We start from the raw sequence: 16,321 nt of genomic DNA, 5'->3' as shown, positions 1-16,321 counted from the left end.
AATTAGAAACTTTTATTTAATAACTTGTTGGACTTCCTTTAGCCTAAATTACAATACATATTCTGTTTGGCATATATTCCACAAGGTCTTGGATTACATCTACAGCATACTAGGCATTCACTAGACAGTCCTTTAACTGACTCAGATTTCATGGAAGAGGACTTTGCTCACAGATCTGTATTTCTAACATGCCCCATAGATCTGGATTTTGCGATGGCCATGGAAGATAGTGGAAGTTGCTGTCATGTTCACTGAACTATTGCTGAACAATTCTTGTGTGATGGATAGTAGCATTGTCATCCATGAAAACCATCCCCTGCTGGGTAAAAAGTCAACATTTCAGGATGGACTTGATCGACAAAAATGTTCAGATATTCCTTGGATGACACTCGACTTTCTAGTGACATCAGGTGACCTGTTCTGTACTAACAGAAGATGTCCCACACCATGACACCGTGAGTTGTGTTTACAAAGCAAGCTGGGCTAATTTCATGGGGCTCCCACTAAACTCTCTGGCTACCGTCATTACAGAACAAGGTGTACCACAAGTCGTTGGATCACATGACATAACTTTTTTTTCAGTCTTCCAGTGTTCAGTCATGATGTGTCCTGATACCACTACAGATGAACTTTCTGGTTCTTCTCAGAAATCAGTGTGTTCCATATAGGCATGTGACTGCCAATACTGATCCTCTTCAATTCTCTGCCCATAACTTAGTTTGTTCAGTGAGATATGGGTTGGGAACAGCCTTCATTAAATGCTTTGGTCAATTGCTGCACACAGTAACTCCTGTTTGTCAGTACAAGCCATCTCAGGTGACAGCAATCTCATTCCTGACAGACTCTGTTAGGACCACAGTTACACTTCTTAGACAAGCAGAGTGGGTTATTTTTCCACTGATTAATACTTGAGATATCTCGCCTTTTGAGAAAGCAGTTAGCTCTGCTATTTTCAAAATCATGTCTCCATTGAGACGGGCACCCTAAATAATCCCTTTATTGAACTCTGAAAGATCCTTTGAATTTCCCATTGTGATCAACACTATTGATGTCTACTGACCAACAGCATTGTTAAATAGATACCTCAAACACATGGTTATGCACCACATCAAGTATTTTGCACATTGCTGCGTAATGTGTATATAAAAGTAACAACAAACTCCATTGAATAAATTACTGAAAACCTCGTCAACACACTTCAGAACAACTTTTTTTTTCTATATTGAAAGCTATTAAAGAAATAACTAAAACCTTATCAACTGTTTCAGATCACTTATCATACTGAGATTCCTAAATAAAATAAACATTACTGGACCCATTTCAATATGAACTGGCAATGAGTAAATTTCTTTTTTAGCTCTGTCTGAATTAAATTTTATATGAAATACTGACTACAAAAACTTCACACCTATCACTTTATGCAAGGATATTTTTTCTTTCTTTCATTTCTGACTTTTCTAATTTCTGTTTTATCTTAATATATTGAAAAGACAAACACTGCAATTTTACTCCTGATGTTTTCCTTACCTTCCTTCTGAATAGCTGAATGCTTGGCAACATTTCATAACATCTTTTTCACTTCTGCACGTGCTCAGAAATGCAACTCAGCAACTTTTACTATCTCTTGTGCACTAAGGTAAGTTCGCCTAATTATTTTCACAACATGAATAAAGTAATAACTTTCACTTCTGTCTTAGTGACAGCACAGTGAATTTTCATAATTGAACGTTATAGAAACAGCACAAATATTTCAGACTCTCAAGCTCATACAAAATTACAATCAAGCGTAATATATCTAACTTGAAGAGATTTTTATATCTAAGCAAGAATTCAGTAGCCAAAGATAAAAATAACATTTTGCTCAGAGCAAATGAAAACAAGTGTTTAACAACTTTACAAAATAATACCTTATTATTAATTTAATGTTAAATCATTTTGAGATTTTTTGAAAAATTTGTGTTTATGTGATATCTCAGTTTTAATACAGCTAACCTACAGAGGTCAAGAGAAGTTGCGTTCGGGGAATACTTCATTGTTTCACAGATCTCATTAGTAGATAGAATGAAAAGAGGAATGGGAGTAGCAAGGTTGGTAAATCAGCATTTCCAGTATAAAAAGATGTTGGATAGCTGTTTGTTATTATAGGTTTAACAGATATGTTGGGGGGGGGGGCATGAAGAAGAAGAAGAATATCTATAGAAGAAACACAGTGTAAAACCAACTAAACATCTCTCCAAGTGGCTGGAGAGAGTAATAGTTGAACCACCCTCTTCTAGACAGTCTCAAGAATTTTAAGAGATTTTTTTGTGTACTACTTCAAATGTGAGAGCAATATTCAGAGCAGGGTAGATTTGGGATTTGTACAAAGTTATTGTTGGACTGATGAAAAGTAACATCCTGAGTTAAAAATAAAAAAGTTTTAGTAGTCAAGAATGCTGTAGAAAGTGATGTTTGTGCCAGAAAAGGCCAGAGGTAAGTGTAAGTCCAAGAAGAAAATCTGGTCCAGACTTTAAGCTGGACCAGATTATCAAAGGTAAGAGAGGAACAAATTGCCCCCTGCCCCAGAAAAATGAATTTATTGGAGTTTAAGACACTAATTGTAGATGATCTTGGAGCTTGATATGTTCAAGCACTGCAGAGTTTATTGTATGAATAGGGGGAATGATTAGTGCTCTCATCAGCAAACAGTGGATAAAGTTTGAAGTCAGTGAGAGAAGGTGGTTTATATATGAGAAAGAGGGTGGGTGAAATAACAAACTTCAGGAATGCCCACATTAATAGGAAAATCTGAAGAGAGAACACTCTACATTACACATGCATTTGAATGAAACATGCTGAGTAAAAACTCCACTCTTGTACAGTCATCTCTGACTATAGTAAATACTGTTATAACACATTTCCTCAGTATAACAAACTACCAGAAATTTCTAATTAAATTCCCATTGATACAGTGTGTTGTCATAAAGAAAATGCATTTCTTACCTCTACTGTCTGGAGGGTATGCTTCAGAATTTTAAGGGTGCACTCAGTAACTGTGGTGCTGATACACTTTGATTTCCAGAACCTAAGTTGAGTTGTGGTCATAGTACAAGAGAAACATTTATAGAGGCTTTTCAATTAAAGATCAGTTCAGTTCTCATATAGTGGTAGCAAGAGATATTTTCATCTCTTTGCATGTTAACTTACATAATACACTTGCAGCATAACCCCACAGTTTTGGAATCTTTGTAGTAGGATGATGTGGAAATTTGAAATACTGTTATAACATTAATAGTAAAGAATGAAAGAAAGATCACTAGTTAACCAGTTTCTTTGCATCATAACTCACTCAGTGAAACACTAGGAACAGTTACCCTGACAAAACCTATACAAATTAAAACTTAACATCATGTGTCACATATCTGAATTATTTCTCAGATATATATTCATACATATAGTGTAAGAAGAACAGATATCAGTTTGAAAGATCTATAAGGGCTGATAAGCAAATTTTAATTTCTCAAGTATAATACTGACACCTGAAGAAACTACAAAGATTCCCTTTTCTTTGATCCTTGAATAAGAATACAGTTAGAGTTTGGACCAAATTACTTTATGTATGACAAAAAAGTAGGCTGGTTCAAACTTTTTTTTTTTCTTAATTATACATTGATATTTAATATATTTTAGGTAATGTTCACCAGATGTTTGTATGCCCAGCTTGTACAACAAAATTACTTGCCAGACAAAAAGATTGGTTGGAATATCCCTCCACCAAGCAGTCCTGAATATCAAGCATATAATCTTGGAATGAAACTGGTAAACTTATGAACTCTTTTGGCTTGAGTAATAATTATTTTTAAGTTTTGAAATATAATGTCTTAGTTAATTGCATAATTCACTATTTATTAGGAAGGTTTAAAGCTTATTATTAGCATATTCAAAACCGGCTCATCTTACAAAATAAGTAAATTGGCCAGAAGAACATGCAGCCGACAGCTGTAACACACTATGCTAGTGCTTTTAAACTCTTCTGACCATGATCCACAATAAAAAAGATTTTACATTACAACTTAGTACACACACATTTAATATATATATATATATATATATTAAAAGTATGTATGTATTAAGATAAACAAAAGTTTCACAACACAACATGTATCTTTACTGCATATAATGTATTACAATGAAAAATCCAACATAGTTAATTATTAAATATAAGTTTATTAACATTTAAATATGATATAGGAAAAACAAAAACTCAAACTAGTGTTTATGTTTGAGTTTTTGTTTTTCCTATACACTACACTATAGAAAGGGAATATTTTATTGAATGGGATGGTTGGGCTTGCCATAAAACACACAAGGATTCATTTTTATTCACAGGAATAAACAGACTTTTGCTCACTATGCCTATTCTTTGGGAAGACTAGAATGAAAATGTCCCTGTATAGTGAAAAATATCTCCCCTCCAACAGACATCATACTACAGATGCCAGAAAAACAAGTAATCTATCACTAAATACAGTACAAAACAGTTAGTCTGTGTACTGTATGTTAGCGACAATTAGTGTAAACTGGGACAACTGGAATGAAAATGACTGCATAATAAAAAACAACTGCGCTCCTGCAAACAAAATAAAATTTTATTGTAGTACTACACACACACACACACACACACACACACACACACAATATCTAACCAAGTACATTGTCCTAACAACCTATTTCACATTTTCAGTTGCAGAAAAGATGTGGTCTGGCTACAGAAAGAAACCTGAAATCAGTAGTGCATTGAGATTATTGGTATCATTAAGACAGTTACCAATAGTCATTTTATAAAGAAAATCTAATCTAAACCATAACCATTCAAACTAGATAGTATGCTGTATATATTCAGAACTTTGTAAAAATGCTCCTGCTTGACATGAAAGGGACATTATAGTGTCAAGTTCCCACTTGAAGTGAAATGTGGGATGTGACACCTGACATGAATGTGTTATAACTAAAAATTCTGTGATGAGTACACTGATATCCTCTATTTTATTTAATTAAAAAAAAAATGCTGGTTGCAACAGTCTAAATTGATGTCATGACCTGCATTTTGAAAAACACTTCACTATGCAGATAGAATTAACTGCCTATCAGAGCATGCTTCATAAAGGCCATTGAGCTTATGCAAGAGGAAATTAGTTCAAAACTATTGAATTGAGCTGCATATCAGGTCACTATACTACACCAAGTATGGTTGTGTTTACTTGATATTTGTGGTCACATATCTATATCAAATCATTTCTTGATGTAAAACTAACATATTATATGTGATTTTGTTATGTTTCGAAGATTAAGATAAAATTACGGTCTGCCGTTCCCATGATCTGCCACCTAGTCACTTTGACAACTGCTATTTCTGTTCACAAAAGTTGAAGAATTTTAGGAAAAGGAAGAATAAAATAGTGTGTAGTAAAGCTAGTGCAGTAGTGAAACAATAGTAGGAAGTTGCTATTCTTGATGCTATTATACTGAATGACACTACATATCAACAATTTTCCTCCACATTAATCTGTTATTTTCCAAGACTACAGTATTGTCAGTTCAAATATAAGATATTTTGATATAAGAACTTACAATAGAGGAGGCTCCTATCCTGGCAAAAAAAAAAAAAAAAAATGCTTATTTTTGGCAACATTTCCTCTCTCGTTCTGTTTAAAGGATCATACCATCTTAGATTAGTTCTGCTGACATGTTCTTGAATTGCTAACAATGTCATTTTTAATATGGTTCTGCCATTGATTCCATCTGTTCACTCCCCTAATCTTTCTCAGAACTCTCATATCTGTGGTCTCTACTCTTTGGTTAAGTGTTTTATTTCTAATCCAACTCTATGAATGTTCCAGTTAGAACAGTTACATGCTGAACTACAGAGCTGGAAATTATGACATACTTGGGAGAATACTATCTTTAGTTTCATGGTATCAGTTATCACTGAAGGGAAAGATATCAGCAGTGCATGAGAAACTTTGAAAAGGTGCTTAATGAGGCAGTATCTGAAGGATACTATCCCTAGAATTCGAAAAACAAATATGATTGATGTGAAATGGATAAGCAACTTTTTAAATAAGTGATACCTAAAAAGAAGATGTAGAAGGAATATCGTAAGAATAAGGGAGAGGAGTTATGGAATGTATAAAGTGCAAGCCAGAAAAGTTACATGTATTACATGTAAAGCTAAATTGGTTCTGCAGGCTAAAGGAAATCCAAAAAGAGTTTTATTGTTATGCTGTAGGTAACAGAAAAAATGAATGTGGAAAAATAATTTTACGAATGTAACATGGCTCATATTGCTATCTCTACACTGAAGGAAGAAGTTTAAAAACTGTTGCATAACCCATAAGAATTTGGCAATGGGATAACGGCATCTATGCTAAAGGGATGCTCATCTGAATTGGTTATGTCCTTGGTGTGTTTGTATAACTTGCCTTAGCTCAGGAAAGATCTCACATGAAATGGAAAGAATGTGTGATAGTTCTGTTTTATGAGAGTGGTGCAAAAATTGATGCATCTAACTGTCGACCTATCAGTATCTCTGGAGTGGTGGTGGTGAAGATTTCAGAGAAGTTGGTAAGAACTCTTTAACAGAAATAAGTTGACAGACAAACTATTTTGCAAGAACAGCATGAGTAATCGTGGAAGGTCATGTTTTAGCAATTTGCTCATATTTTATAATAATAATAATGCATTACGGCCGAGTTGGACAAAGATATATACTATGATACTGTTGGACTTTGCTAAGGTATTTGATAGAATACCACATGAAAGGCTATTGCGTAAACTGGAGGAGATGGGATTGGAATATAAACTATTAACTTGGATAAGCTGAGGGATGGATATCAGGAAGTGGTATATGGTGTGAATCTGCTAGATTTAAGGTGACCATTGGTGGTGGTATACCCAAGGGATCAGACCTTGGACTACTGTCGTTCAATCTGTACATTAATAATATTGGGAAGAAATCCTTCTTATCTGACAGGCGATGTTGTTTGATGATGATATAAAGATAGGCATAATAATCAGGAATGCCATTGATATCTGACAATTATGGAATGATTTGAATAGGCTAGAAATGTGGGCAAATGATAATGGCTGTCAACGTTAGCAAGTGCAAAAGTTATGCACTTTGGTGCGATGAGGCTTCTAGTGGCATAATATATTGATGGGATTATGCTAGGTTATGCTATGGGATTATGGAGAAGGTGGACAGGAATTCAAATTTCAAATGTCACATAACAAAAATTACAAATACAACCGATAGAATGATTGTAATGTTGAAATGAACATTGACATATAAGGTATAGAAGTTATTTTGCCTCTTTACAAGGCCTTGATACAACTACACCTGGACTATTGTGGGCAGATTTGATCTCCTGTGTTCAAAGGAAATAAAGAAGCTGTGGAAAGGGTGCAAAGAAGAGTTCTAAGATTATATATATATATCAGGATTATGGAATGTAGATTATGAGATCAGATTGAGAGTATGTGGAATGCAGATACTAGTTAAACAGGAGTAGGTGTGATTTGGGTGTTGTAGGATATCCATTTTTCTTTTTCTTTATATGCAAGATAGGGAGAGAACATGGTGGATGGGACATTCATGGAAGTTTGTGCACAGTTAAAAAAGATGTAAGAGCTAGATATCTTTCTCTGAGCAGTGAGTGAATAGAAGAGTTTGCCTGTTGGAGTAGTAAGTGCATTGAATATGAAAAAGTTTAAGAGATGGTATGACAACTGATGTGAGTGATGTATAGCCTCCCTTGATGAGTCCTTGACTCTGGGTTGTCTTAAATAATAATAACAACATTTGAGCATTAGAAGGTTGAATATCATTTACTTCAGCTACCTTTCTCTATCTCAAGTACTAATATGTTCTCCTAACTATATTCCTCTTGAATGTTTTCTACCACTGTTCTGTCACTTTTAATTTCATTCAATAATCTTTTACAGTACTCACTCTAGTCATCTAGAATATAGTCAGTTTTCATGTTACATTTATCATTACTGATCTCTTTTGCATACTCTTTCCTCATTTTTAAGCTTTTTCAATAGCCTCCAGAATGTTTTGCCCCTTCCTGATATTTTTTCTTCCATATTTTTGCCAAAGCCTTCCCATGAGTTTAGTTTAGTTGTATCAATATACTGCTTTGCTTTCTTATATTTATCAGAAATCTGTATTTCCTTCGAGCACATACTGATTTACTTTGTAGGATCTTTCAATATGCTTTCTTCATTTTCATGACTGCTTTTTTAACTTTTCAAGTCCATGATGAAGTTCTGATTTTCTGTCCTTGCAGATGACTTCACTGTTGTTTCCCTGTATCAATCATTCTTTTCCTTAGAGGTTGCTACTGAGTCTCCAAGGTTTGATTCTGGTCTTCAAACTCTTTCATTTTTACTTCAGTAATATGTGTATATTTGAGTTTACAGTTCATCTCTGAAAGATGCTCAACTTGGATTCTTATTAAATCTTACACACTTTTCGGTATGATATTCAATTTTATTCTGCTTATAATTAAATGGTGATAGTTCATGTTTCAAATCCCCTATTATACTCTTCTGTCCTCCTGAACCAGCACAAAGATATCACTTTTGACAACATAGTCCATGAAACTTTTCCCATTTCTTGTGATCTCTCTATGCGAATTTGTGCACATGGAACATGGTATTAGCAATGATTACTCCTTTTCTCGAACAGAATTTCAGTATGTTCTTACCATTATTTAACATATCTCATTTAAATAACATTCATCTTTCAAAGTGCATAATAGATGATATGATCATCATCATATATATTATATCCTCTAAAGCAGTGCTTCCCAAACTTCTGGATGTCAGGTCCCCCCCTTTGCAAAAATTAAAATATTTCACGGCCACCCCATTGAAAAAAAATCGTAATAGAGAGATATATTATTATAATATTTATTGTATTTATATTCAATACAAAACATACACAGCGAATATTGCAAAAATCAAATGCATATATTACATTTTTTGCCTCTTATCGTTTGGTTCTGAAGACGATGCAGGCTGTTCTGATAAAATATGAAATACTGTCCTTTTTTTTTTTTTGAGTCTGTTTCTGATTGTTCACCAGAATTTTTTTTATTTTTTATCAGCCACTTATCCATCTCAGGGTTAAATTTTTTAACGTAGAATAGATCAAATAATATCACCACTTACCAATACTGGCACACCACAGACTGATAACATGAAATTAGTGAATATTACCTGAATAAGGGAATCCCCGGACCAGGAACATATTTCTCTTTTGTGACTTTTCTCCCTTTACGGTAATTAAGTCTAATGCGAAACAAACAGCTAAGGCAGGTTATTAAAACATGCATATGATTGGTGCGGTATTAACAAAAGATCGTGCAACTGAAAGATAAAAGCATAGCTGACAATTGAGTTGAAATGCTAACTCTCTTCAACCGAATTCCATATGTGAAACTGCCATAACATTCATTATATATATTACTTAGTTTTAACACTTTTACCAATTTTAACATGTTCGGTTGAATTTTATTGCTGCCTTGGGAAATCGAACTCACACACATCTAATTAATAACAATAGCTTTTAGTTAGATACTGTGTTTGCCCATGCAACATATGGTTTTGTTTCAGTCTATACAGCATAGTTTCTGTATGAAGGGACATGTGATTCATTAATTAGTGTGTTTTTATCCCAGTTGTCTCTAATTGCACTATTTGTTGAGAAATATATTACACAGACTCTTCATACTTTATTCACTGGCATAATAAAAGTACTTGTTTTTATTGCCTCTGCAGTATAGTGGCTGTTAGGAGGGCGTGTTGTTTACCACTGCAAGCGAGTTACTGTCTCCCCCCCTCATGAACTTGTTTAGGCTTTTTTTCATGTGTGAAGTATATGCAAAACTTTTATTGGTAACAGAAAACTAGCTCGGATGACAGTGATAATATAAAACGAGTTTTGATATGTATATAAAGCCAGTATCAACAGTCCCTGATTACGAACGCGTGATGAAAGGGACAGAAAGATTTAGAGCTTCCCTGGAGAGCATTTGAAGTAAATACAATTAACCACTGCTTTAAAATGAAACATATGAATAAGCAATATTTACTAATATTCATTAAACGCGAAATACGCAGGAAGCAAAGTTTGTGAACCAACAGCAATGTTTGGATTTTTCCATTAAAATATAAAAAATAACAAAAAAGAAATAATAAAAGTTAAATATATTTCTTTTGAATTAAAAAAAATCTACTTAGTCTTAAAACATTTTAAATTTGTTTTCATTATTTCATGGCCCCCCCCCCCCTCAACAAAAGCACTGCTCTAGAGTGTATAAGTTATAATTGTCCAACACAGTATTTCATGAAGTTTTATAATTACTTTATTAGGAATAATATAATTTCTGTGGTTTATTTCATTCTTGCTTTAAATATACAGTTGAAATTATAAAAAAGGGGTGTTTAAGGGTCAAAGCTGTATAACTGAGAGGAGACCTCCACATACCCTTTAAAGGAATGAGGAGAACCGACCAGGGCTTTTGACCTAATGTCCAATCCTCACCTTCTCGTGGTGCACCCTGTAGGGTATCAACCTGGATACTGAACGAACGAGGATGGTTTGGCAATTTGGGATTTAGCCAACCAAATTGTATTCTTATTGGCTTAAACCAATATAGAAAATGATTGTACAACATGACAAAATTTCATACCGGCTGGGGCATCGCTTGGTTAAACAAGGTCTGCATTGTTTCCGCCAGGGAACCAGGGCGAACAGCGAAAAGGCAGCTACTCGAACAAATCTGAAAGCACACACCAACTCAACATCACCAGAGTTAAAGATCGGTACTATCAACGTAAGAAGCCTGAATGGCAAAGAAATGGAGCTAGCTGAGAAATTAGATAAGTACCAGATCGACATAATAGGGGTGACTGAAACAAAAAAGACAAAAACTGGTGAGATCTTTCTGAGAAATAAATACAAAATGTTATAATCAGGAAATGACAATGAAGGAAAAGAAAGAGTAGCCATAGTATTCAACACAAAATACGAGACTAATCTTCTTGAATGGCAGTCAGTCTCAAGTAGAGTAATGTGGGCAAATCTGAGAATGGGGAACTGGACAATGAGACTTATTTGTGCCTATGGTCCCACAGAAGGTTCTACTAAGGTAGAAGTGGAGGAATTTTTTGATGCTTTAGAAAAAGTAACTGACACAGTGAAAAAGGAAAAGTTTGTCATTGTTGGGGATCTAAATAGCAGAGTAGGAAATGATTGTCAGACATACAAAAATATTTTGGGAAAATTTGGAGAAAAGAGCAAAGCTAATAATAATTTCAAATACCTGTTGGATTTCTGCTCAGGACAGGAACGGGTTATTACTAACACCATGTTCCAACATAAAAATGTGCACAAATTCACATGGAGAGAAGAAGCAAAGAATAAGAAAAGTCTCATTGACAATGTTATTGTTGATAGTGATGTTTTCTTCCTGGTACAGGACACCAGAGTGTACAGAGGATTTGAAATTGGAATGATCACTATTTAGTCTTGAGCAGGATAAAATTGAATTTCATATTGAAAAGAATAACATGTAAGAAAGTTTTAAAGCAAATAAAAGTTGAGCAGCTCTCAGATGTGAACTGTAGACTAAAATACACAAAGATTATTGAAGAAAAAATGAAAGGGTTTGAGAACAGGAACCAAACCTTGGAGATTCAGTGGCAAGCCTTGAAGAAAACCGTGATTGATTCAGCCAGAGAGGCATGTGGTGAGGTAGTCTGCAAGAATAGAAAAATCATAACTCCATAGTGGACACAGGAAGTTAAAGAGGCAGTGGAGGAAAAGAAGAAAGCATATCAAAAGTTCCTGACAAATAAGTCAGCTTGTGCTCTTAGAGAATACAGAGACAAATGTAAGAAAGCTAAACAGTGTGTAAAACTAGCTAAACAAAAGTCATGGGAGGACTTTGGCAAGAACATAGAAAATAAATATCAAGAAGGTGGCAAAATATTCCAGAAATATTCAAGTTGTTGAAGAAGCTTAGAAATGGAGGAAAGAGTGCTGTAAAAGGAGTTAGAGATGATAAAGGTCACATGAAAACGGGAGAAAAAGATATTCTTGAAGTATGGAGTAATTACTTAGAAAAATTGCTAAATGAAACAAGCAGTGATAGCACAGTGGTAAAAAACACTGACCATGCATGCAGTCAGAAATGCATATCCATACTTGAAGTAGAAAAAGCCATCAAAGGCTTGAAATGTGGAAAGGCTGCAGGAGTAGATGATATTCGACCAGAAATGCTGAAGTATGGTGGTATAAAAGTCTTACAGTGGTTGCACTGCTAGTTCAGAAAGCCTGGAAAGAGGGACGAATTCCCGATGATTGGAGTAGAGCTCTAATAGTACCCATATATAAAAAGGGAAATAAAACTGAATGTGGGAATTACAGAGGTATTTCCCTACTGAGTGTTCCTGGCAAGATCTATGCAAGTATATTTGAGAAATGTTTGAGAAGAATTGTGGAAGAAAAGCTTGGTGAAAAACAAGCTGGATTCAGGCCAAATAGAGGCTGTCAGGATCAGATCTTCACTTTACGACAAATAGTTGAGAAAGCATGGGAATATAACAAAGATCTGTATTTAAGTTTTGTTGATCTGGAAAAGACATGTGACAAGGCGCCAAGAGAGAAGCTATTCAATATGCTGCAGTTATATGGTGTCAATGGGGCATTATATCAAGCAATACTTAGTCTTTATTTGAGTTGTAAGTCAGCAGTTAGAATTGAAGGAAGTACAGGAAGATGGTTTAATATTAAATCTGGTGTGAGAAAAGGATGTACATTATTCCCTCTGTTATTCATTATCTATATGGATCACATTATGAAGGAAAGTGTTATTAAACATGATATCAAAATTTGAGATGTTAATGTCAGCTCTTTGCTTTATGCGGATGATGTTATACTTCTAAATAAATCCACTACAAGTCTGCAAGATTCTCTGACTAAATTGAATAGCTGTTGTAATAGATATAGTATGAAGAGCATTAAAAAGACAAAGACAATGAAATAGGCAGAATCATTGAAAATGTCAACTGTGTTGTGAATGGAGAACCTGTGGAACAAGTAAAACATTTCAGCTACTTAGGCATGATTTTTACTGAAGATGGTAAATTAAATATAGAAATAGACAACAGAATCAGCAAAGCTGGTATGGTGGGAAGTCAATTGAATAAATTCATATGGAATAAGAGAGAAATTAGTCGGAACACTAAATTAGCTGTATACAAGACAGTTTTCAAACCAGTTTTAACTTATGGATCTTAGAGCTGAGTCAGAAGTAAAACACTTGATCAAAGACTAGAGACCACAGATATGAGAGTCCTGAGAAAGATTATAGGTGTGAACAGATGGCATCAATGGCAATATCATATTAAAAAACGAGGATATTAGGAAAGAACTTGACATTGTCAGCATCCAGGAACGCATTAGCAGAGCTAATCTCAGGTGGTATGTTCACTTAAACAGAATGGGCGAGGAAAGATTAGCAAAACAAGTGTTCTCTGCCAGGTTGGCAGCAAAACGACCCAGAGGAAGACCAAGATATAGGTGGATTGATACGGTACAGAGTGCCTTTGACGATAGAAATATAAGATCTGATAATGTTGTAGTCTTGACAAGTAACAGACTGATTTGGAGGAAAATTGTAGATATGAAGTTAGTAATGATGTAAATTTTTCATGTAGTACTATCATATCCTGTACACCCCTTGAGAACACATGTCAGAAATTGATGATGATGAATTATAAAAAAATAATAAAAAAAAAAAAGAACAAGAAGAAAGAAAGAAAGAACCAAATTCTAAAAAATTAGCAGCTTTGTAACATATCTGATATGATTGCCATATTAGAATTCCTTAAAACTCCTGTTGGCAATAACTTATTTGCTATTACATACAGGAGCATGTAGGCAACTTTCAGGTAGCTAATAATTAGAGAAAATATTTTTATTTTGTAGGTTCCTACGTCCAAAAGAAGAATGACAGGAACATATAAAAAACTTCTTTTTATATTTTCACACTATTATGTAAATAACTTGGGATGACACCTTTGAATGTATATAACTTCAAATTTTGTAAATTCTGTTAAATGGAATTAGTCACTGGAGCGATGCCGAGATTAAAAGAGATGTTTTTTTTTATGTCACTCTTTTATTTATATTTAGAAACTGATATCTGATTAGTTTTATTCACAGTAAAACTGGTGGCTTTATTAGAGTTTAAATAAAGCAGAACAAGATAAGTTGATTCATGAATCTGAAGTCACATGTCATGTGTTAACTGTCATCAAGCAAAGACTGGAGGTGATTGTTGGCAGAATTGAAATCCTAGATGTTATAGGATTTCATGAGAGATTTCCAGATGTCATTTAATATAAGACCTTGATTCCTGTTCAAAGACTCATGAATGGATAACTAATGGATTCTTTTAGAGTCTGGAACAAAAGATTTTCTTCCAAATATGACACAGTGGAAATATCCCAGTTTATTATATGGTTGTGGATGAGGAATGGTTAGCTGGGCAAGATATTTTTCTTTTGTGCTCAACAGTTTATGTAGCTTTCATGGCATAAGAAAATTAATGGGAAGTGAATTACCATCTCCACTCTGGACATATTTTCTTTACAAGTAGCAAAAGAAATGATATTTAACTGTTCTTTTATTGCTTTTTTCTGTGCAGCATATGCACAAAGAAAAAAGTTTGCATTAAAAACATTAGAATAGTAATAAGAAGAAATATTTATGTATTACATATCTGTATTTTTAAAATTCCATGATATATACTGTTTATTTCTCATTACTAGCAAATTAGCAAATATTGTGACTTAATGTAAATCACAGTATAACAGTTATAACAGAATTTGTGACTTATCGTGTGCATGCACATTATTAACAGGAGCATGTGAAAATTGTTAAATAATTGTTAAACAGTACATTGATAAAAATACAGTTAGCAGTAATGGCCTTGATGGATAAAAGTGCACAGATTTAGCTTGCATAATTGGACTTAACATTTGACAGAGCAGTGACACAACATTCACTCTGCATTTCTTAGTTTATAAGACCTAATATTCAGTGGAAATGGAGTCATATTTTGTGCATTTCAGGACAATTTTTTTTTGTTCAACAATGCTATTGTGGCAGAAGCATTTTTTCCCCCAAAAGCCTGTAGATTTATTTGAAAGTAATTCTTTCATCTTCTGGTGGTCATCAGAAGCACATCATTTTCGACCCTAGGTGACTTTGTAGGCATTGTCCACAAAGTGTTCCTGGGGAGATTTTTACTGGGTAGTTCACCATATTGTGCCCCCCCCTCCCCATTTTATCCAGGCTTGGTTTGGGATGTATTCATCACTAATCCATGTGTTCATGGGGGGGGGGGGGGGAACCTGAGTTTCTGGGTGAAAAAAACCGTGCCTTCTTATGAGACCGGCTAATACTTGCCTTTTGTCGAAAGAGACCACATCAACGACGGTAATGGAACCCAGGGCTTTGTCTATACTGACTGAGCTATGGTGGCTCAAAGTATTTGAAAGTAAAACTTGTTAATCCTCTAAAGCAGTGTTTCTCAACCTGTGGTCCACAGGCAGACTTAAATTAATTAAATAAATATATATTTTTTAATTATTCCAACAAAAATTAAAATTGAATAAGTAAAAATTATTGAAATCAAATGGAGCCTTAAAAAAAATTAACAATTAGCACCAGAATGTTCAAAGGCGGAAGCAATAAAACTATATTGTTGTTCACTTCACCAGTCTTTTATTATTCGTCATAATAAAAGACTAGTGAAGAATAATAAAAGAGGGGTGAAGTGAACAACAATATCGGTTTATTGCTTCCGCCTTCCCTTGCTGTTTTGTCAGATTTGAAGTGAACATATGTTATCCAATTTCAACCAATTGCTTGTCGTTTATTGATTTTATTATTGAAGGTTTCCTTCAACCAAGGCTCAGTATATCTTCAGAAGTACTAAGTGATACTTGAACAAAGTGTGTTGTGAGTTAATCCCAGTATTTATATATTTTTCGGAAACGTTTTTTTAATAACAGAAAAGTGGCTTAGAACTAGGACTTTGAAATGAAGAGCAAATGAAACATGTAATGCTAACCCTAATACACATGTTGTAATGGTGAGTAAATCTGATACTATTAAAATAGAAGTAACAAGCAGTTCAAAGAAAAAATACAGTAGAAAATATAACAGTTGATATTTCGAATTCAGGTTTACTTGGTGTGG

General features: G+C 34.2%; 1 protein-coding gene across 3 annotated transcripts in view; it reads left to right on the top strand.

Moving 5' to 3' along the window:
- The window catches only part of ecd (ecdysoneless cell cycle regulator), a 203,429-nt gene that overhangs the window by 62,690 nt on the left and 124,418 nt on the right, over positions 1-16,321 (top strand). For all 3 annotated transcript variants that reach the window (XM_090398288.1, XM_090398289.1, XM_090398287.1), the window contains exon 7: positions 3,670-3,798. In XM_090398288.1, the coding sequence (XP_090254414.1) occupies positions 3,670-3,798 (129 nt within the window). The remainder of the gene's footprint in view (positions 1-3,669; positions 3,799-16,321) is intronic.

This window comes from Typopeltis vanoorti, chromosome 9, assembly GCF_054136105.1.
Source record: "Typopeltis vanoorti isolate ZY-2024b chromosome 9, IOZ_Tvanoo_1.0, whole genome shotgun sequence".
Taxonomy (NCBI): Eukaryota; Metazoa; Arthropoda; class Arachnida; order Uropygi; family Thelyphonidae; genus Typopeltis; species Typopeltis vanoorti.
This window is presented reverse-complemented; position numbering and strand designations above follow the sequence as displayed.